This window comes from Delphinus delphis, chromosome 6 (assembly GCF_949987515.2).
Source record: "Delphinus delphis chromosome 6, mDelDel1.2, whole genome shotgun sequence".
Classification (NCBI taxonomy): domain Eukaryota; kingdom Metazoa; phylum Chordata; class Mammalia; order Artiodactyla; family Delphinidae; genus Delphinus; species Delphinus delphis.
In genome coordinates this window covers 72,223,393-72,244,652 of record NC_082688.1, presented here as the reverse complement: position 1 = coordinate 72,244,652, position 21,260 = coordinate 72,223,393, and the positions used below count along the sequence as shown (strand labels likewise).

Genomic DNA, 21,260 nt, shown 5'->3' with positions numbered 1-21,260 from the left:
ACCCTTAATCTTTTAGTTCCCCTGGCTTTTTATTTTTTAGCTGTGGCTTTTAGTTAACGAGAAGAGGTGAAAACTGTAGTTTTCTCTTAGTCTCTGCAATTACTGAAACTTTCAATGCTGAGACAGTTCAGGAGATCCTCGGGGGAGACCATTATTTGGCATTGGGTGGTGGTATCTTCTGCTTTGTTCAGACCTCTATTTCTAGAGAATTCTTTATTTCTGGAGAATTGGAAAGAATGGTGAGTTAATTATCTTAGGACTTTAACCAAATTGTAATTTCTGTGATGTTGCCAAATGGTCCTAGGGACAGTTTTGCAGTTCTTTAAAGACTTACAGTGGAAACAAAATAGCAGCTTTGGGGCCATGGAAGAATACATTCAGCCTACCCTCTAGTGGTTCATTCCTTTAACCGCCTCCCAACGGGGGCATTCACCACGCTGGGAAAGCAGCCAGTCTTTAGGCAGGGCTTTCGCAGGCTCAGGGATCACCTTTGTCCCACTGCCTGCCCACTCTGCAGGTTTGAAGCAGGTTTTCATGGGAATCTATTTGGGTACACTGAAGGCAGCAGGGAAAGTGCAAAGTAAGACCTCTGTACACTTCTGTTCTGTCCCTACTTACCCTCTATTCTATCTCCAAATATAATTCGTGGTATGTCATGAGACAGTGTTTAGAGATGATGACCTTGAAATTTGTTTATATTAATTTAAGGGCTTCTGGTATAATGCAAGGTAATTTTTATCTTTTTGTATATGGATCACTTGCCGCCTGCCCCAAATCCTGGGGATAAAGCACTTAATGTGTCCCTTCCCTTCTTTATGGTCTCAAAATATTTAATTAGGTCTGAATTAACTTTCTCCTCAGTCTCTGGAAGGGACAGGATATACTTAATTCTGTATGGACAAGATAGCTTTTAGTTAGTCCTAATCCAGAGTAGTATAACATGCCAAAATCGATCTCCTTTTAAGAGTGCTTTGAATGTATGTGGAAGACTTATTAGGATGTATAGTAACACGGAATTGATACTTTTTGTTTGTTTGTTTTTGGCCACGCCCTGTGGCATGCGGGATCTTAGTTGTCTGACCGGGGGGTCGAACCCACACCCCTTGCATTGGAAGTATGGAGTCCTAACCACTGGACCGCCAGGGAAGTCCCGATGCCTATTTTTGCTTCTTTATTCTTAGTCCTTGGAATATTTCATAGATAATTAGCTCTAAAATTAAAGAACTTGAGTTTAGATGAACTTGATATGTCAAAAGTAGTTAAGATTAATTCATTCCACTCCAGGCCATCCTTAATGTATCTCTGTACTGTACCTACAGTGACATTTTCACGCATTTTACACTAGGCATTATTGTCTTTTCTATTCCCCCACCCACTTGCCAATATTGTAGTCTTCTGAAACTTTCCATCACCATAGTAGAAAAGCTGTGCGCCCTTCAGCATGTTTGACCTTTAGGCTGTGATGTTTTACTTGAGATCCAGCCCTTGCAGGGACTAGGACAGTCAGGCTGAAGAGAAAAGCTGGTACTGGGAGAACAGCAGAGAACATGCTCCATTTGAAGGGCAGCCTGCTGGCTCATAGCTCTGTGGGAATATGGCCTCTGTTGCCAATCTGTTTGTTTATTTTTTTAAAGAGAAGCTGGGAATTTTTTTTAATAAATGTGAAATCGCTAAATTGGTAAAGTTTTATATGCTGGACACTACTAGTTAAAAAAAAAAAAAAAGGACATTGAATAGACCAAATAACACATATTTGCAGAATAAATCCCCCCTCTGGCATCCAGTTGTGACTCTGGCCTGAAGATCTTGAGCGTTCATTGCCTGACTGCTTGTTTCCATCTATCTCTTGGCTTTCCTCCAAGAGGCATATGCATGATCATATGTGGTTACTAATGACTATATTTTTGGCACCTTTCCTTACTTCTTCTTTTAGATGTGATCCTGTAACCTCTTAATGACTTTGTGCATGAATTAAGAGAAGTCCATTGTTGCCTTTATTCTTGGTGTTATTTACTCTGATCATCTGACTTAGCCATGTACTTGAATGCGTTATACCTTAATTAGAAAGACTTCTGACTTCCTACCCCAGATTTTCTTCCTGCTGGTCAGAGCCACTGTTGGGTATTATTCACCATGCCATTGGTATATGATGAACTGTATACCACGAAGAATGTCAGAAGTGGCCACCTGGCTGTTGTCATTTCTGTTGGCCATGTTGAGTAGGTCTTAGTTAATGTGTAGCCAACCTTGACAGATAAATAAGAGGATTCATTTGTTTGCGTTTTGGTCCGTTCTTAAATGTAGGAAACCAATCGTTTTTAGTCTCAGCAAGTCAAGAGATGGGTCATTTTCAATTAGAACAAGAAGTTACTTTGGTGAAATACTGCTTTGTCTTGGCCAGTGATGCATAGTGATTGTTCTTTCTTGATCTGATGGCAGTGAAATTCACTCTAATGACTGTTCCAATGCAGTGAAAGTTTTGTCCAGTCTTAATTTACTACTCCTGCTTCTACCTCAGTGATTCCCTTCCTCTGTTCTTGCTCTTCTTGAAATACAGACCGAAGAATAGTATCCTGATTCCTCAACTTACTTCCAAGGGCTGCACTCCCCTGACCTTTGCTGTGAATCTTGGGTTTTAGCCTGAGACAAGATGGCTTTAAAAAGCATGCTTGAGGGGGCTTCCCTGGTGGCGCAGTAGTTGAGAGTCTGCCTGCCGATGCAGGGGACACGGGTTCGTGCCCCGGTCCGGGAGGATCCCACATGCCGCGGAGCGGCTGGGCCTGTGAGCCATGGCCGCTGAGCCTGCGCAAACGGAGCCTGTGCTCCGCAACGGGAGAGGCCACAACAGTGAGAGGGGCCCGCGTACCTAAAAAAAAAAAAAAAAGCATGCTTGAGCAGGGCTAAGGGTATAGAAAATCACATTTTTAAACCATTCTACTTCCCTTATATTGATGATTCTCAAGCAGAGATTGGCAATCAAAATCAAGTCAAGAAACTCTTTAAAATATGTCTTAGAGCGTACTCGAGTAAATTTCCACTCTCTTTACAGAAAGTGAAAAATTTGGGTTTGGGGCCATAGGCTCAAGGATGGCTTGAGAATCTCTCTTTTTTTTTGTTTTTTTTAAATCTATCTGAGATTAAAGTAGTAGATGATGGTAAAAATTTCTTTCCTTTTAGGTTGATCTGAAAGAGATTGCAGTCATAACTGCTCTGGACTAGGATGTTGCTTGTTACATAGTAGGTACTTTCTGAAAGTCTTGTCAGTGGTAAAATACAGTGCATTTCCTGCTAAGCAATTTATGTGTTAAATCTACTGTACTGAGAGAATTCTTTTAAAGAAACTTGCTCTTTATATGGGATAAAAGTATAGCAGGAAGTGGGTACCAAGAAACTCCTAGCAGTCCTAAATCAGGAAAACTTTTCAGCTTGTGATTGTAATTTCAAATTTTCATAATGCAGAAATCCAGTTTAATGTTGAAATGGGAAAGATGTGTACAATCTCCTGTTACCCTCTAGCATTTTAAACATTGGGAAGCAAGATGCTTCATTTCTGCTCAAATATATGTTCAGGCTCAGATGTTTAAGTTAGCAGTGGTAGTTTCCATGGCAGCAGTGACTTTGCCCTTTTATCTTTTTCTTCGACAGCTCAATATTTAGCATAGGTTGTCCAGAGGGATTATTATTCCTGGCTTTGTGTTCTTAAAGACTTTTTTGGGAGCCTTTGACTTCTCTGGGTGCAGGTGTGTTCCAGAGAAGCTCCCTGAGAGGTGGAATATGAGTCTGTTTTGTATACCCTTGTTTTCTTAGCATCTTGCACAGTATGCCTGTCATATCCAGTGAATCAGAGATGTTGCTTCTCTCTCCTGGGTGGTTTCTTCTGTACTCGCAGCTTCCTGAGACCTTGGCTGTGCTGGAAGAGAGGTGTTAACTGCCCAAGTGGTCTTGGTTTTTCACATTGGTGGTGAAGTTTGCTTTTTTAAACTGTGATGTGATGACAATGGACCACTCCTATATTCTCCTCTCTTCCTTCCTGAGGCTTGTGTTGTTTTAAACAAAGGCTTGTAGCTAGGATTTTTTTTTTTTTTTTTAAAGCTGATTCAGCTTAACGCTTGAGCTCAAAATATAAGAATTAGTAGGTGTATCTGGAAAGGTGTGTCTGGAAAGGGATGTGTGCATATGTTAGTGGTGGGGAATGACAGCATACTATACGTCTGCCTTCCTTCCCCTTCATTATCAACCTGCGGTGACTTTGGCTCCTCCAGGTATGTAGAGTTGCAATAGAAGGTTTCCTGCATGGCAGGGAATATAAAACCACGTGAAAAATTCCATAAATAAATGGGATTTTTTTTTTTTTACTTGTCACCTTGAATTGCACTTCACAGCATTGATGCTCTTTCTTTTATGGATCTCTGTGCACATTTATTGCTGAAGAGACAAAGGTGAGTGTAGGCTAATAGGAGCACAGAGGAGGAGTGTCTGGCTCAACTGAGTGGTTCACAGAAGCCTTCCTGGAGGCGTTGTGCCTCCTTTTCATGTGCTGAGGATGTTTCCATTACCAGGAGAAGAAAGGTAGTGAGGCTCTTGCGGGTGGAGAAAAGACCGTGAGTAACAGTGGGAAGCAGCCTGTGTGTGGGAAGAACCGCTGGGAGATTGTTCGAGCCTCATGTGTGCAACGTGGAGGGGTGGGCATGGAGCGGTGGGCATGCCCGTGGAGGGGGAGGTGGGAACCAGGTCAAGTCCGATGATGCCTCACTGCAGGCTGAGATGTTACTCTGTATGCAATGTGGGGTCAGTGAAGGCCTGAAAAAGAGAAATGGTCCTGGGATGCTGACTGTTTTTAGGTAGATCACTGTAGCAGTGGAATGGAGGATGGATTGGAGAAGGGACAAACCTGGAAGCAGAGATCAGGTAGGAGGCTTCAGATGGAGTCTCAGCGCTGGTTACAAATCCCAGTTTCTCTACTTAATAGCTGTATGGTTTTGAAATCCTTATTTGTAAATGGAAACTAATGTATATAGCTCATAGTGCACAAGGTGATTAAATGGGATTTTGTCTGTAAAATATGAAGCTTCAGGCCTTGCCCAGAATAAGGAATCAAGGAATGCTACTTTTCCTTCCTCACTTTTCCCTACTCTCTTTCAGTCATAGGATTCATTAAATTCTACTACAAGAGGCAGTCAGATCATCTTTCCTGTAGCAAAAGATACCCAGATCCTTCGGAGAGTTCAGGAGGATGCCTTTTGTATTTTTATTTTAATTAAACATGATCTTAAAACCAACATTAGTGCAGTCTTAGAAAATGTGTAAATTCAGGTCATTTTGAAAATCATGATAGGAGAAAGATGGTAGGAGGCCATACAGTTGTGTGTGGATGTATATGGATCATTGCCCTGATTTGTGAATTGTAGCAACTGTGACACTATGCAGAACATCTTAGTGTGCAGATTATCGATCAGGCATACAATCATGGATGAGACTTCTGCGTTCTTTTTCTGCCTTGTATTGTAAATAATAAATCTGAATTTAAATAGAAGATGCTTATGTCATCCTTGGAGTTCTTAGCAAAAGGAACAGTGAGGTAGCAGTTTCTAATCTTAAATACTAAAATTCCAAGAGGCTGAGCAGCTGATGATGAGAAGATTGAATTGGGGAGGATGGAAGGCATGTGTACTCTTCTGTGCGTTGGGTGCGGGGTTTTACTCTTTAAAGTAAGGTAAATTAAAATAGACAAGGCTGTAATTCCTATGTGGAACATTTAGGCTATTGGCATCCTTTGTACTTAAATATAGTATTTGGAGGTCAGGGGTCGAAAATTGCAGCATTTTAAGTAAAAATTCTAATCCTCCTTAGTCACCATTTGTGACCATGTGCTAAATGTAGTTTAACATAGCATGTGCTTCAGGGGCCCTACACAGGAGTTGACAGTCATGATTGGGCAGTCTGCATACTTCACTTTCTGTCCGGTTTTCCCTTTTCAAGTTAAGAAGCTCCCAACACAGCTCTGCACCCTGTTGCCCATTGAGACATGGAAACAAAACAAAACAACTATGCCTTAACCTAAAAGACAGATGAGCAAGTTCTCTGTGCCAACACTTTAAGGTGCATCTTCCTTTGCCCAGCAATAATGATAATAGCACTTCAGAATTTGTAAAGTGCTTTGACATATCTGTCTAAATTATATGCATATAATTGAAGCTTTTATAGAGAACAGGCCCCTTTACCTCCTCTCCCTCTTACCAGAGTGGAAATAATTCAAAGGCTAGATGTGTGGGGTTTTTTCTTTGTTAAAATATAGCCTGTGGTTACACGTGCCCCCTTTCCCAACTTCAACCTATGGGTGATGGAGATTGCTTCTCTTCAACTTTTGGAACTATGCATGTACATACACAAATAGGTTCTGTATACATATATATGCTCACACCCTTGCTTCATTGTTCATTTATACAATGGGGGAACTTGCCTCAATGCACTTTTAAAGATCCTTAACTGTTTATTTAAAATATGCTTTACCTTAGTGATAAGAAGGTAATTTGCAAAGTGGGAAGTCTGACAGAAGTTGAAGTGACAGTCATTGACAGGGAACCCAAGCACCTTAACTCCTTTTTTCCTGTTAGAGAGGTATCCAAGATCTGGGATTGGGTGTGTATGCCCACTATGGATATAAGCAGGCAAGGTCTGAGGCTAAGAAAGACCTTACCCTCATCTGTAGTGTATCGCATTAATTTTCTTTTTCTTTTTAAACATTAACTCTTATTTTTTTCTTAGTTTTTCTTTTTTTTTTTTGGTAATGAAAAGCATCACTCGAGATAGATTCATTTATTTTGTGAAGGTAACACAAGTATGCACCATGGCCATGTGAAAAGAACTTAAAGAGTCTTGTTTTCTGTGTCTTAAAATGCACACTTCCCAACACTTTAGAATGCTGATCCCTGGAAAGGGGTGAATCCATACGCTGAGAATCTTTTTCTTTTTCTTTTTTTTTTTTGCGGTACGCGGGCCTCTCACTGTTGTGGCCTCTCCCGTTGCGGAGCACAGGCTCCGGACGCGCAGGCTCAGCGGCCATGGCTCACGGGCCTAGCCGCTCCACGGCATGTGGGATCTTCCCGGACCGGGGCATGAACCCATGTCCCCTGCATCGGCAGGTGGACTCTCAACCACTGCGCCACCAGGGAAGCCCTTTCTTTTTTTTTAATTAATTTTTATTGGAGTATAGTTGCTTTACAATGTTGTGTTAGTTTCTGCTATACAGGAAAGTGAATCAGCTATACGTATACATATATACACTTTTTAGATTTCCTTCCCATGATTTCCTTCCCATATATACACATATATACGTATACATATATACACTTTTTAGATTTCCTTCCCATGATTTAGGTCACTAAATCATTAGGTCATTTAGATCATTGAGTAGAATTCCCTGTGCTATGCAGTAGGTTCTCATTAGTTATCTGTTTTGTACCTAGTAGTGTATATATAAACATTAACTCTTACACACATTTCTAGGCAGCAGATTAACCAGAAATTTCCTTGTGATTCTCTCCTTTAGGCCCCCTCCCTCAATTGGAATCACTAGAAGTTAAAATAACACTTTGATTGCCAATCCTTGCCCCCTCTTGAAATGTAGTTAATAACCATAAGCTTAATTACCATAAGAAGTCACAGATGTATGTAGCTTGTTTTTTCTAGCTGCCATGTAGCTTTTAAAGAAAGCCATCTTTTGGGGAGGAGGGGAAGAGATGGACCAAAGGAAATAAAGTATCTTTCTTAGTGTGAATCATGTTTTTTAAGATGCTCCAACTTTCTGTACTAAATAATTCGTAGTCATGTTTCTAAATCAAACGCAGTTGTCTCTTGGGAGTCTCAGGACTTTAAACATCAACTGAAAAGAAAAATACATTTCATAGGTGAATACCAGTGAAATGTTCTACATTTCAGAGAGGAAAGGAGCTGGCCCTCTGTGTTGATCAAGGTTTACACTCTCACAGTCCTTCCGTGGATGGAGGAGAGCCCCTTGTTCTATGCTCCACAATGCATTAATGAACTACAAGATTTTATATGTCCTAGGGTAGCGTCTCTTAATTTCAGTTTCTTTGAAGTTCAGTAGAAATATTTGTAGCCCCTCAGCATTATTAAGGAAATATGCCTTCTTCTGTTGACATTTTATTTTGTTCACTTTATTTTGGTATAAGCTACTTGGGGTTAAACACTAACTATAGTTTTTAGTTTTCTGTGTGATGACAGTTAAGAGTAAAATAACCTTAGTGGCCAGATGGAGTATTGTGGCCCTTTATAACACTTCTGAGTTAAAAAAAAACAACAATATTCGTGACCATAAACCTTCCTTGTCTTTTATACTCCCTTTAAGACTAGGCATACTTGCTGTTTTGGAGCTCAAATATGGCAGTATTCTACTGTCTGTATCCTACAGAGGAGCTATGTTTTTAACCTACCTAATGAAAACACTCAACTAGTGGGATTAATTTGAGGATTTCCAATCAGCCTTTCACAATTTGTACTACCCTGAGGGGGTTCCTGTTAGCTGTGACTTTTGTAGAAGAATGTGAAGTTAATCCAATTTCTATGTTGATTACTATTTTAACTGTCTTAATTTAGCAATTCAAATTTATCTGCCTATACCAAACAAGAACTCTGCTACAAAACTGTGGGAGTAGTTGATTTTATTCTTATTATGCTCATAACCTATTTTAGGTTCTACAGACAAATAATGGCATGGAAATTAATAATGCCCACTGAGGTTGGAATGATTCATCACTAGATGGTAGTGTATTCTAGCCTATAACCAAGATTGAGTTAACCCCTGGCTTAACCTTGACTATGGTGGAGGTGTGTAAATGACCCTGTTGAAGAATATGGATTTTAAAGTTTAATTACACTTCACAAAAATGTAACTTATTCTCGTTATCTTCATCTACTTTGTCTTTCACCTATTGGGGTGAACTTTGAGATTTCTTTTTATTTTGAATTCTGACAGCTTTAAGGGGCTGTCGTAGGTTACAAAGCCAATTTCTGACATGCTATACTCTTAGTAAGTAGTTTCATCTTTTAAGTTATTCTGAGTTTTTAAAAATTTTGCATTTTCTATTAAATGAATCACTTGCTTAATTCTTTAAAGAATCCATAGATAAAGTGGATAACTCTTGATTTAATATTATAAACCCAGATTTTCATATATTGGGTTTTCTTAAGGAGATCCCCCCCACCCCCAAAATAAGACATAACTTTCTATAGAAGTTTAATCCCTTTCTTAATCGTCATGTATTCCTAGTGCCCAGAAAGTAATAAATGAGTTGGTTTGTTTGAATGTGAACAGTTAGAATCTAAACCAGTTTCTTGATAATGAATTTAAATAGTTTACTGATGTAATTATAGTAAGTACTATAGTAAGTAATATGTTTCCTCCTGCCTAAGTCCACTTCTCACCCTGATCGGGGTCACTGTCATTCTACATCTTGGTTACTGCAATTATTTCTTGATTGATCTTCTTGTTTCCACAGTTGCTTAGTTCTTCCACACAACCATATCCAGTTTATTTTCACAATAGCCACGTGCTACTGTTTTTGCTCAAAACCTTTCTGTGGTTTCCTTTCTTTTTATGGTGACCTCTGATGGGGTTTAGGACACACTACCCCAAAGTACGGTACCTTGGCGTATTGACTATCTTAAGCTGAAGAAGTTTGAGAAAACTGCAGAAGCAGAAAGGTTATTCTGACCGTCTCTCTCTCTCTTCTTCCCTGAAACAGGTAATAAAATTCCCATGTGGAAGGTACCCTCCCTGTACCAGGAGGAAGGAAAACATTCCTATCACCCGTACAGGGATTTGGGACCTGGAAATCTGTATATGAGCAAACCTTATTAAACTAACCCATATCTTTTTAGTTTAATCCTTATCACTTACGACCCCCAGCCCAAACCCCTTTGTCTTGTCAATTCTTCACAACTTTATTGTTTATTTATCTAAAAGGTATATAAACTTTCTGCTCAGATCGCTTCTTTGGATCTTCATTCTCTTGTGAAGATTCCCATATACATGCACAAATTCGATAAAATTTGTATGCTTTTCTCCTGTTAGTTTGTCTTTGTAGTTTAATTTGCAGACCCAGCCAGAACCCTAAGGGTGTTGAAGAAAACTTTTTCCTCCCCTGCACCTCCAAGATCCTATGTGGTCTGGCCTTATACCTCTTAGACTCATCTCCCTCTGGCCTCCTCCTAGCTTCACCCTAGCTGGTCTCTGCCTGGAGTGCTTCTCTTCTAGATATCCCTATGGGGATGTATTTATTTACTTTTAAATCTGTAACAAATAACCATGAACACTTGGTGCTTAAAAAAACACAGATTTATTATCTTACAGTTCTGAAGGGCAGAGTCCCCTGATGTGGGTCTCCTGGGCTGTCATCAAGGTATTGGCAGGGCTGCATTCCATCTGGAGATGCTAGGGGAGAATCTGTTTCCTTGCCTTTTTCAGCTTCTGGAGGCTGCCCACATTCTTTGGTTGATGGCTCCCTTCCATCTTCAAAGCTGGTGACTGTGGGTTGAGTCTTTTTCAGGTTGTACCACTCTGACACTGACTCTCCAGCCTCCCTCTTCCATTCATGTGGACTCTTCTGATTACACTGAGCCCACCTGGATAATCCAGGATAATCTTCCCATCTCAAGGTCATCTGATGAGCAACCTTAATTCCATCTGTATCTTAATTCCCTTGTCATGTAACGTAACATGTTCAAAGATTTCAGAGTTTAGGATGTGGGCATCTAAGGTGAGCCGTTATTCTGCCTACCACAAGGGCTGGCTTAACTGTCCTTTAAATCTTGGCCGAAAGCTCACCTTCTCAGTGAGATCTGCTGTTTAATACTGGAAAGTATCCATCCTCCATCTCCACATTTTCAGCACTCTTACTCTGCTCTACATTTTCTTTTATTCCAAAGCACACTTATTTCTAGCTAATGCACTGTTTTATACATGTGTACACCTATTGCAGATGTACACTCCAGGGTATTTCTTCATTGCTGTATCTCAAGTACCTAGGACAGTCCTTAGTTCATGGGAGTTGTGAACAGATGTTTGGTGGATGAATGGATGAGTGAACTGAGTGTGAAGATTAAGCCAGTCTTCTTCACTGGATCTTTGTTTTCCTGTTGCCCAGCATAGAAGCCAGATACGGACCTAGAATGAAGGAAGGGACTTGGGACCGACCCCCTAAACTCACTTGCTTTACTCTCTAACTGCAAAGCTTTTAATTCTGCCAGCTCTAGAACTACAAAACCTCAGAAAGACTGGCGTCAGAAAGACTGTGCAGTTTGCCTGTAGGAGCCATAAAGGGCTAAGAGACAGAGAAATGTTAACATTCACTGCCAGAGAACATTCTCCCTGTGACTTCTGCAGCTGTTTGGTGCAGTGTCTCTGGCAGCTCTTGGACCCTTGTTAGCCCCAAGGCCAAAAATCTGAGCTTGACAAGGCTGAGGAATCCTTGGAGCTGGTGAGGCAGCTAAAATGGTATGGGGGGGTAGGATGGGGAGTTGACAGGGATTCCAGGATTGAGGAGCTCTCTTGAAGTTTAAAGCCACAAATGTTTATTACTTTAGGAATGACAAAGCAAAGTGAAAAGGCTTAAAGAAAACAAACTAATGGTTTATTCTTAGAGCTGACATGTCTGCCCCATGAGTGCTTGGTTGACTCTTCTGTTGTTTTAATTCAGTAAAGCCAAATTGTATCCTGAAAATGCCACTTTAGTGATTTGAATGGGAAAGATAAAACATTCTGTAGGAATGGTGTCTGCTAGACAGATGACCCCACCTGCTGCTTACCCAGCTCTCATTTGTGAGCTCTCATTACTCACTTCACTGAGTATTTCGAGAGCTTTAGCTACTTGCCTTGAGTTCCTCAAAGGAAGATGCCTTTTGGCCAAGGCTGCTGTCTTTATCTTAGTGGGTTCTGCTCTTAAACTTTAAGACAAATTGCTTCCTTTCATCTTGTGACTTGGCCTTTAGAGAGGTTTGATGTCATCTGAGGGAAGGCTTTGCACTATACTGATTCTGCCCCGGTTCTGTGTTGCTCAAGGCATTGAGAACCCTCTAGCTGTAAATAAGTATCCAGACCAAGGTCACTTTATCCAGGCCAGACCTTTTGAGTGTGAGAGATGCTTGCCCTTTCCCCTAGCTATGATTCTTTTTAGAGATGTTACCTTTTGTGTTTGCTTATTACATTTTCTAGTTTCTATCAAATTAAAACCATTTGAGATCCACAGCTTAATTACGATGTTTTTAAATACCTTTGAGTTAAAATTTAATTTTTTCACATTTACCTGTACTTCTGCTGTTTTCTTGAAGTTAGACCCAGATTCCAGATGCCACAGCTCCATAACCCTGCTGGACAGAGGGTTACCATGTTTTTGGATTTGTCTTGGCTTCCGACTTTTTTGTCGTGGGCATATGGTCATAATAGGCTCTTGAAATAACAATCCACAACTGATCACTCAAAAGATAGTTTCCTTTTTCGTGCCATTGAACAAGAATTTGGAGTTCAGTGGGTGAGGGTGGCTGATGGAGTGTGCCAAAAAATGAAAATATGCTTTCCTGATTATCGATGGTTTGAAGTACTTGAAGTGAGATAGAAGAACAAGCTACCAAGTTTGCATGTTATTTAGAAAGGTGATTGCCCTTTCAAGCTCCAGTTTTTTAAAAAAGGAACTACTCTTGTCCTTACATCTGTTTTTGAATGCTTAGTCTGTACAAACCCCTGAAATGGAAGTGGGATAGGTATGACTGAGGGCCTTCCAGGCAGCTGGAACTGCATGAGCAAAGCCAGAAGAATGTATGGTTTTCAGTGCACTGTGATTGCATGAAGGACAAGGAGCAGTTCAGATTTTCAGATGCTTGAATAAGTGGGCTGGTAAAAGCAGTTGTAGAGGATCTCAGATGTTTATACTCTTAATAATATAAGTAGTTTGTACTTTATTTGATAGGCAGCAGAGAGCTGTTGAGAGTTGAGGAAAATCTACCTGGGAAGAGTGTAAAGTGGGGATTAGGATGATGGAGGGACCTTTTGGGAGGCTGTAATTTGGTGGTCCAGGTAAGAGATGAGGGCCCAGATCAGGATGGTATACGTCACAATGGACAGACAGGCTGGTGCAGATAGGCAGGCCTCACCAGGGTATGTGCAGTGACCCTTTCAGCAGTCCTGCTGTGACTTTAAACCAGAGATCTGATCCCTGAATCAGGTGGATTCTAGGTCTTGGAAACCTTTTTTTCCCCTTGCAGACAGTGTACTTAATGAGAATTCTCAGACTATATTTAGTATGTTTTTGATTAGCCATCTGTCTTGTTTGGTGGCTGTCTGAAGGAGGTTTGAAAATAGGAAAGAAGCTGATTACTTTAGTTTTCAGAATTTTTTATTAGGAAGTTTGGAAAATAGAGACTTTTCTTTTTCTCTTCATGTGACCAGGAAACTGTTAGTCCCAGCTATAAGCAGTCAAGCAGTAGCGTTGGTTTCCTAAAATCCATTATTGTAAGAAACTTAAGATATGAAAGTACATAGAGGGCCATTTAAGTAAAAAAGGAAAAAAATTCCATTTTAAAAGTCTTTATAGAAATTTGGAAGTAAGCTATGAGTGAAAACATAAAGGCCACTTCCTCGCCTGTCCTCCACTCCCTTCAAAATCCATGCTCCCACCAAACTAACAACTCATCATTATCTCTCGGAACCCAGGGAAAGTTTAGAATATTCTAGACTGATCTGTGCTCAAGTGTCTTTTCATAAATTATTTCATGGAGAATAACAAGAGTTAGTCTCAGTTGACACAATTGATGTCTAAATTAAGAGGCGAACATATATTGAGACATTTTTTTTTAAGCTTTAAAATTAATGGTTCTTTGTTGCTGGAATATGGCCTTTTATTTTCCTTCCAAAGAGTTTCAGAGCCAGTAGAGTCTATAAATAGTGCACAGCCTGGTTGTCTGTGGTAGATTGAGTAGAGCAGAATTGCCTGTCCTTAAGCGAAGGGGAAGTAGCTTTACATTTTTAGTAACTGAATTGTTGGCCAGCATAAAGGTAAGGGCCATGTGAGCAACTTATTTATAACTTCCCATAAAGGTATGTGTCTGCCTCAAGCAGAGAAACTGTCTGGGGTGCTTGAAATGTAAAAGTGCAGTAGAATCATTTTCCATACACAGCCTTCCTAGCTAGTTGGTGCAATAAAGTGATTGTTCGCATCCCTGGGGCTTTCAGAAAGAGGGGTGTCAATAGATTAGCTCATTAGCGTCCGCTTCCTGTGGAATGGAAGGGATGAGGCGATTAAATTCGAATCTATGGTTTTATGTAGTGAAGAATGTTTAGGTATTAACTCCTGAGGGTATGGAGGACATAAATTTAAGCTTGGTTTAACCTGTTAGGTGTGGTCCTCCTAACTGTTCTACCCATGTAGTCTAACCACAATTAGGTTCTTGTCAAAATACTTGATGGCTATGAAAGCACTTTATTTTTTCACAGGTTCAGTTCAACTGTGTGTTCTTTTTTTTTTTTTTTTTTTTAAATAAAGGACATAGAATCAGACTGAATTCCCTGGTAACAGTGGGAGAAGGGAAGAAGAGTAAAACATTTTCATGGCATCCCGTAAAGTGTATGTTAAACCCTTTAGATAGATGCCGGAAAATGGAATCTGTTGTCACATGTTACAAATTTCATCGCACTTGCCTCAAGAGTAAATAACGTACAGCCAGGTTTAACTCTAAGGATGAAATTTTTATAATCATAAATATGCACATAAAAGACATTTTCAGCCCTCCTTTGTTACTCATTTATTTTCATAGACCGAGTTTTTCTGAATATTATGTTGACCATTTAAAGCATCTGCGTATATGGCTAAAATGTAAACCTTGGCTTTTGTGCCAGTATTGTGGCTCTGTTTAGTATTTGGGCAAGTTGTAATAAGTGGTAAATGGCCCATTAACTATATTGGAGGCCTCATAGCAACACTCATTTCAAATTGTGCTGGGTTTACAATTTACATATTAAAAAATGTTCACTTGATTTCGTTCAGGGACAAAGCTGACATCCTATATAAACATTGCTTCAAACGATCCTATTTATTGGTCCAATTATTTCAATTGAAGGATGCTGGTTTACTGCCTCTTAGTATATGTGAACAATTCTCAGCAAAACTGTTAGAGATCCTTTGACTATAGTGGCAGAAAAATCTCACAGGGTTTTGATTCACTTTTAATTTTAAGTCCCAGGATTAAGGATCATTTATTTATAGTATAATGTGACAGTGTGGGCAAATATAGCTTCTCTTAATGCCCTTTTGATATTTTGGGGAAAGAGTGCTTTTATGCAAAGCATTCACTAATGACTGCCTTTTCTCACTCTAAATATAATTTCATTCACATTTCCTCCCTTCTCCCACATCCTTAAGAGATAGGACAGCATGCAGCGTTTTGCTTCGTTTTATTATTTAAAAAAAATTTTTTTAAGATGTGGTTTAAGGTAGTTCTTTAGGATAGATGCCAAGGTAACTAGTTAATACTGTTTTAAAATCAGGCTCTTAATTAAAAATGCTTAATTTGTGCAAGAAAACTACATGTTAAAATGAATTTGGAAAGATTAGATTGGAATTGCCTCAAATTCAATTAAGCCACACTGCATGGACGTGCTGGGAATATCAATACAATCACTGTAAATTTTGTACAAACTGATTTGTTGCATTATCTTGCTCATCTAACATACGGTACTTTTTGTGTCCATATTGCAGACGGCAACTCCAAACTAACATGGCAGTCAGACTGTGTGATGTGGCTTCTCTGCTTAGAAGTGGTTCGTGGGCAGCAGAGCCTTGGACCGGGGTCTGTGGGATTTTTCTTAAATTCTGTAGGCTACTTTTTTTTAGCATGTTGCAGGAGTGCTGAGGCCATACCAAACACTTGAACTTTTCATTTGGCGTACTAATTATTCTTACATTTAACCTATTGTGGTATGGCCATCATTAGGATGTAAAGCACATTGCAATTTTAGTGGTACATGTAGCATCAGAACCTGCTTTTGTATGTAACTTTTTATTATCTTATTTAGGATTTAGTACAGCCTCAAAAGAGTGACAAGCTTTTTTAAAAAAAAAAAAAGTTTTGGTATGGTCTGAATACTAAGTTACCGTAATTCTTTACATTCTGTTTACTATGTATTTTTTTGGTTACTAAATTTTGAAGTTATTTATAATTCCTGATGCTTAAAAAAAATGTCGAAATTGTAAATCTGGCTGAAAATTATTTGCCCAGTAACTGTTGAAAGAGTTTGCATTCTGTGAACAGTTGTGTTGAGCCTATCAATGGAATATGCATTATTTGTAAAATATAGCACATTAGTATCATTTTATTCTGAGCAGATGGTCCTATAGCTGAGAGATGCTGTAATTTTCAGCGCACACAGCCTACTGCAGCTGTTCACTTGAATGTTGGCTTAGGAGCTCATTCTTGCCACCTGAACATGGAAATAAATGTGCAATTAAGTGAGGAGTGTTTGTTGTCCTTGCTAAATCCTGCTAATTTCTGTCAATGAACGCTTATATATTTCAAATGCCATCCCAGTGAGCTTTAGTCCGAATCTCTTATTTGGGTCTCATATAGTCTCCACATATACCCTAAGGTTTGAATAGTGATTTGTTTTAATTGGCCTTGGCCACTCATCTTGTAGCTCATTGTTTTCCTAACTGCTGGGCAGAGGTTAATCCCACAAGCATTTTGCTGTGGAAAGAGTGACCCATGGCTAATATTCTATAAAGTGAAACAGTTATGGTTTATTAGGAAATCTGAAACCTCCTTTCTCAGTGTCAGATAAATTTGTTAATTATAATAAAATGCATATCTTGAATTGTTTCGGGTTTTTTAAAATATAGATTTCCAAAGGTTCCTTTATTTTCCTTCCCCCCCCCACCCCCAAAGTATTCTCTGAAAATACTTGCTCAAGAGAGGTAGCTTGCAGTTTGCAGAGTAAACAACCCATTTCTTTGAAAAGGAGATGAAGTTATGGAAGGGTTATAGGTGGTTTGATATTTCATAGATAGCCTGGATTTTTGTCTCCTGTTTTTTATCCTGATAACACTGATTCTTGTCCAGTTTGACCAGTCTCAATCTGTCCTATGCTGGCTTCCTTTATAAATATCTCTTGGCAGTAGAGATTTCTTCCTATTGCTTATCCACGGTTGTGCCCTTTTATTTTTCTTAGGCAATATGCTTTTTAAAAGACTTTTTTTCTCTTTTCTTGTAACAGTCTTTGCCTCTACTTTGCTTTTTTTATTTTACCTCAAATTCTTTGCCTTTTATATGTTAAAACTTCCCTAAAAACTAGCATCCCATCTATTCAAAATTGTCAATTTTGAGAAGTACTTCTTTGTGGAGCTGAGAGATGGATGAAGTATGAAGGATAATCCTTTCAGTGATGCTTTGATTTTTTTGGATTCCCCTACAAGCTTGGCTGTCCAAAGTAGATAGCTATTGGAGGATGGTTTTAGAGAATTTGGGGCTGTGGTTTGTAGCTCTGTTGCTCAAAGAGCATAGGATTGGTTTTTAGGAAACTAGATCCAAATTTGCTTACTAAGTGATTTTTAGAGTAGCCTGAACAGTTTGAGGCCATTTCCCCCAACTCTGCTATTTATTCTGTATCTGGAGTTTATAGATACCTTATCACTTGCATTTTCAACAGGCTTACATGCTCAAATGAAAATTCCTTGGGCTCGTCTGTTTGCAAAAGTTGATATATTTACATTGTTGTTTGGTGGACTGGATAGGGATTTTTTTATTTTTATTTTTCCTTTAAAGTCAGAGTCAAGGCAAAATACCATTTTGAATTGTTTGGGGATTTTATTTTGACGCTGTAGGTCAGCTACCTTGTTGGTGATCTTTAGCTGCCAAGGTTGACAAGAATGGCTTGTTAGATTCTACAAGGCACACTAAGTACTCAGTTTATTATTCCCCAAGTTATCCTACAAACCCTTTTGACGCCCTAACATATAACATTTGCTATTTTCTTATTTCTTACCAACGATAGAGGTATAAGATATTGTCAATTAAAAACATTTTCAATATGTAACCAAAACAGTACATGTTGACAAATTTATATTTTTTTAAAGTACTCTTGCTTCTTGATTTTAAGTTAATGGATGTGTCAGTTTTAGAATATTTGAACTTTTAGGCTAACTGAATATCTCTGCAAAGTTAGGTAGACCATTTTTGGGGGCTTGTTTTTGGCAGCATGTTAAGCACTTTTATTTTCTGGTATTTTTAGTCAGGGTTTAATTCTATGCTCTTTGGTACTAAATTTCCTCAAGTCTGTGGACACATAGCAGGTGAGTAAGGGTATGTGAGTTGACCCAGAATGCGGTTCTAGAGAATGTTAAAGATTTAAATTGTGCTTATGTGCATGTATGGAATATGTATGTGAAAAGTACAATTGTGATCTTAAATCGAATAGCTTAATGTGAAGTAAGAATTGCATAGGTGTCGCACTTTTTGAAGCTTTGTTGTAATTTCAGCTGAACGACTTGTGTTTAGTGACAAGTGTTTAAATTCTTCGATGGAATCTCTAATAGTTTGTGAAATATGAATTCTGACATTTCTTATCTTCTGTTTTTAGCAGGTAATTGCTGCCATGGAAACACAACTGTCTAATGGGCCAACTTGCAATAACACAGCCAACGGTCCGACCACCATAAACAACAACTGCTCGTCACCAGTGGACTCCGGGAACACAGAGGACAGCAAGACCAACTTAATAGTCAACTATCTTCCTCAGAACATGACACAGGAGGAACTAAAGAGTCTTTTTGGGAGCATCGGTGAGATAGAGTCCTGTAAGCTTGTAAGGGACAAGATAACAGGTATGCAGTTTTATGTAAGGTTCCTCACGTGTAAAGGATTGTGTTTTAAGGTATGGGAAAATAAGTTTACTGCTTGTAAATGATTCAGTGCTCGAGTTTTACACATCTAGATTTTCTCTCTGTTTCTGGTTACATCAACAGTATGAAACAGTTTTAGAGAGTTTTAAGTTTTCCTTTTAAAGCATCAAATAATATAATAAGTAGACTTTTTTTATAATCTGAACTATACAATAACATCTTTGAAAAATGCTTTAAAGGTGTGTGTGTGTCTGGAGCAGCAAGTATCATGTTAACCTTTAGTTTTGAGATCTTTGAGCTTACATGATTTAGCATTTCAACAATGAAATACAAGGAGAATTGTTTTAGGAGAGGAAAAAACCTCTTAAAATGTCCTTTTTCTTAAGTCTCTATAGTCCTCCATTTGTATGGCCAAGTAAATGGTAATATTGACATTGTCAGTACGTAAATATTTGTACTGATACAATTTGAGTTTGGTAAGATCTTAGCTTCTGGAAAAAGTGGTGTATGAGTGCTCCTCTTATAAAGATAAGAATTAAAAGATGAGTATTTAGCCTTTAATGATGGTATATTTTGAATATTGGGTAGTGGAAAATCTCCTTAGTGTTTTGTAAGATTTGACTAAATTTTTAGAATAAGGCAAAACCTAATTAAGGAGAGTGTTCTTGGCAGAGAAGGGTTAATGCTTCCTGCGGGAGTTGTTTTTAAACACTGAAAACGAATGAAGTGTAGACAGACTCTAGCTTTTACATGTTACTGTTAAATTTGAGTGATGGTGTGTATTAAATGGCTTATAACCAAAATATTAAGCTAAATATTTGAAATGAGGAAAGGATACTTAAAGGCAGTTTGAGGAGTTGGACGAGGAGTCTGAACTTTGACTGGTCGTATGATGTTGGTCACGTCAACCCTTGGCTTGAGCTTCAGGTTTCCCTTGGTAAAATGAGGTAGAAGGCAGAGGAAGGGGCGCCTAGCTAATTTCTGAGGCCAATTCTGACTTTTTCTGAGACGGTACCTTTAGCTGTTCTTTTATCAAGACAGCAGGGCTTATTGTCTCCAGGGTGACTTAGAGCTGTCACCTGGGCTTGGCCTCATAGTCGTATTTACTTGAGATACAGATTGAGGTTCACAGAGAGAATTTATTCATTAAAATCAAGTAAACCAAGTAAAAACTAAGTAAAACCTGGTTGTCATCAATCCATACATAATTATATTGTAACTAATTATGTTACTTAGACGTTCACCATGATTATCAGGAAGGTTTCTTTTTTGTTTTTGAATATTGATATTTGAATGGATGAGATTTTTCCATTTCTTTTTCCAAAATCAGTGTGAGCAGCATATGTAAAATTTATACGTGAAATTTATTAAAGAAACAGTTTTTGAAAAGTTGGGAAAAGTAGAGAACAAAGGCTTTTTATTACATGTGTCTGTCCTGGTACTGAATTTTATTTTATGTTTTTAGCAAAACAGCATCCTTTTATATGTGAATTTTGCAGTCTCTTCGACATAAATGTGATAAATGGTTTGAAGGTTTTGACATAAATGATGAGGTTTCTGGTTTGATTGCTTAGTAGTTATTCTTATTATTTAAAAAAATGTTGCTTGAACTAGGCATAAAGGTCACATTTTTTGTTATGGTAAATGAAAACAGTAAACCAATCATACATCCTTTGTATTAGGCATTTTCCACAGGAAACATTGCACAGATTTTCATCTCTTACCTCTGGTCAGTCTTGAATTATCTTACTCTTCTGTAAACCTTTTACTAGAACTATTATGTGGCAAAATTGGATAAATTTGACTTCTGTATCTTCAGACCCTTTGCTTCTCTGGCTTTACGTGGAGGATGGTAGTAATAGAACCACAGCGCATGGGTAATCTGAAAGAGTACCTGGTTAGATACTTAGATACTGGCAAAGTGTGTTAACATTTGTTGTCCATTTCTTTCACTCCCTCACCCCATTGCCTTTTCAGGGAGAGCTGGATAATGGAGGTTTCCACCATAGTGAAATTTCTGTTTAAAATCTCTCATAAGCTGAGTACTCAAGAAAATGAACAGTGAGCACCAAGGTCAAAAGATGTTTTTTCTAAGCGTAGTTCCATGATTTAGTCATAAATATTCCTCAAAATAACTGTTGCACTGGCAGACAAGTTTGAGAAAAATCTGTACTCTGTAGTTTTTAAGAACCATATTGCAGATCATTAACATAATAAAAACTATATTAAAATCCTGCAGTAAAGAAACCAGTTTGATTTACAGTTCCCCAGTCGTATTTAATCACAGAACTCATGGCGGGGGGTGTGTGGAAATACCTCCTTGATACTAGATTTCCATCGAACGTGTTGCTTTGGAAG

At 38.7% G+C, this 21,260-nt stretch overlaps 1 protein-coding gene across 7 annotated transcripts in view; it reads left to right on the top strand.

The window, feature by feature from the left end:
* Positions 1–21,260, top strand: part of ELAVL2 (ELAV like RNA binding protein 2) — a 139,984-nt gene that overhangs the window by 49,933 nt on the left and 68,791 nt on the right. For 3 of the 7 annotated variants that reach the window (XM_060014847.1, XM_060014845.1, XM_060014846.1), the window contains exons 2-3: positions 15,768–15,858; positions 18,641–18,884. In XM_060014847.1, the coding sequence (XP_059870830.1) occupies positions 15,787–15,858; positions 18,641–18,884 (316 nt within the window). In that variant the 5' untranslated portion in view covers positions 15,768–15,786. The remainder of the gene's footprint in view (positions 1–15,767; positions 15,859–18,640; positions 18,885–21,260) is intronic. The other 4 variants (XM_060014849.1, XM_060014848.1, XM_060014850.1 and 1 more) reach the window with 2 other exon arrangements.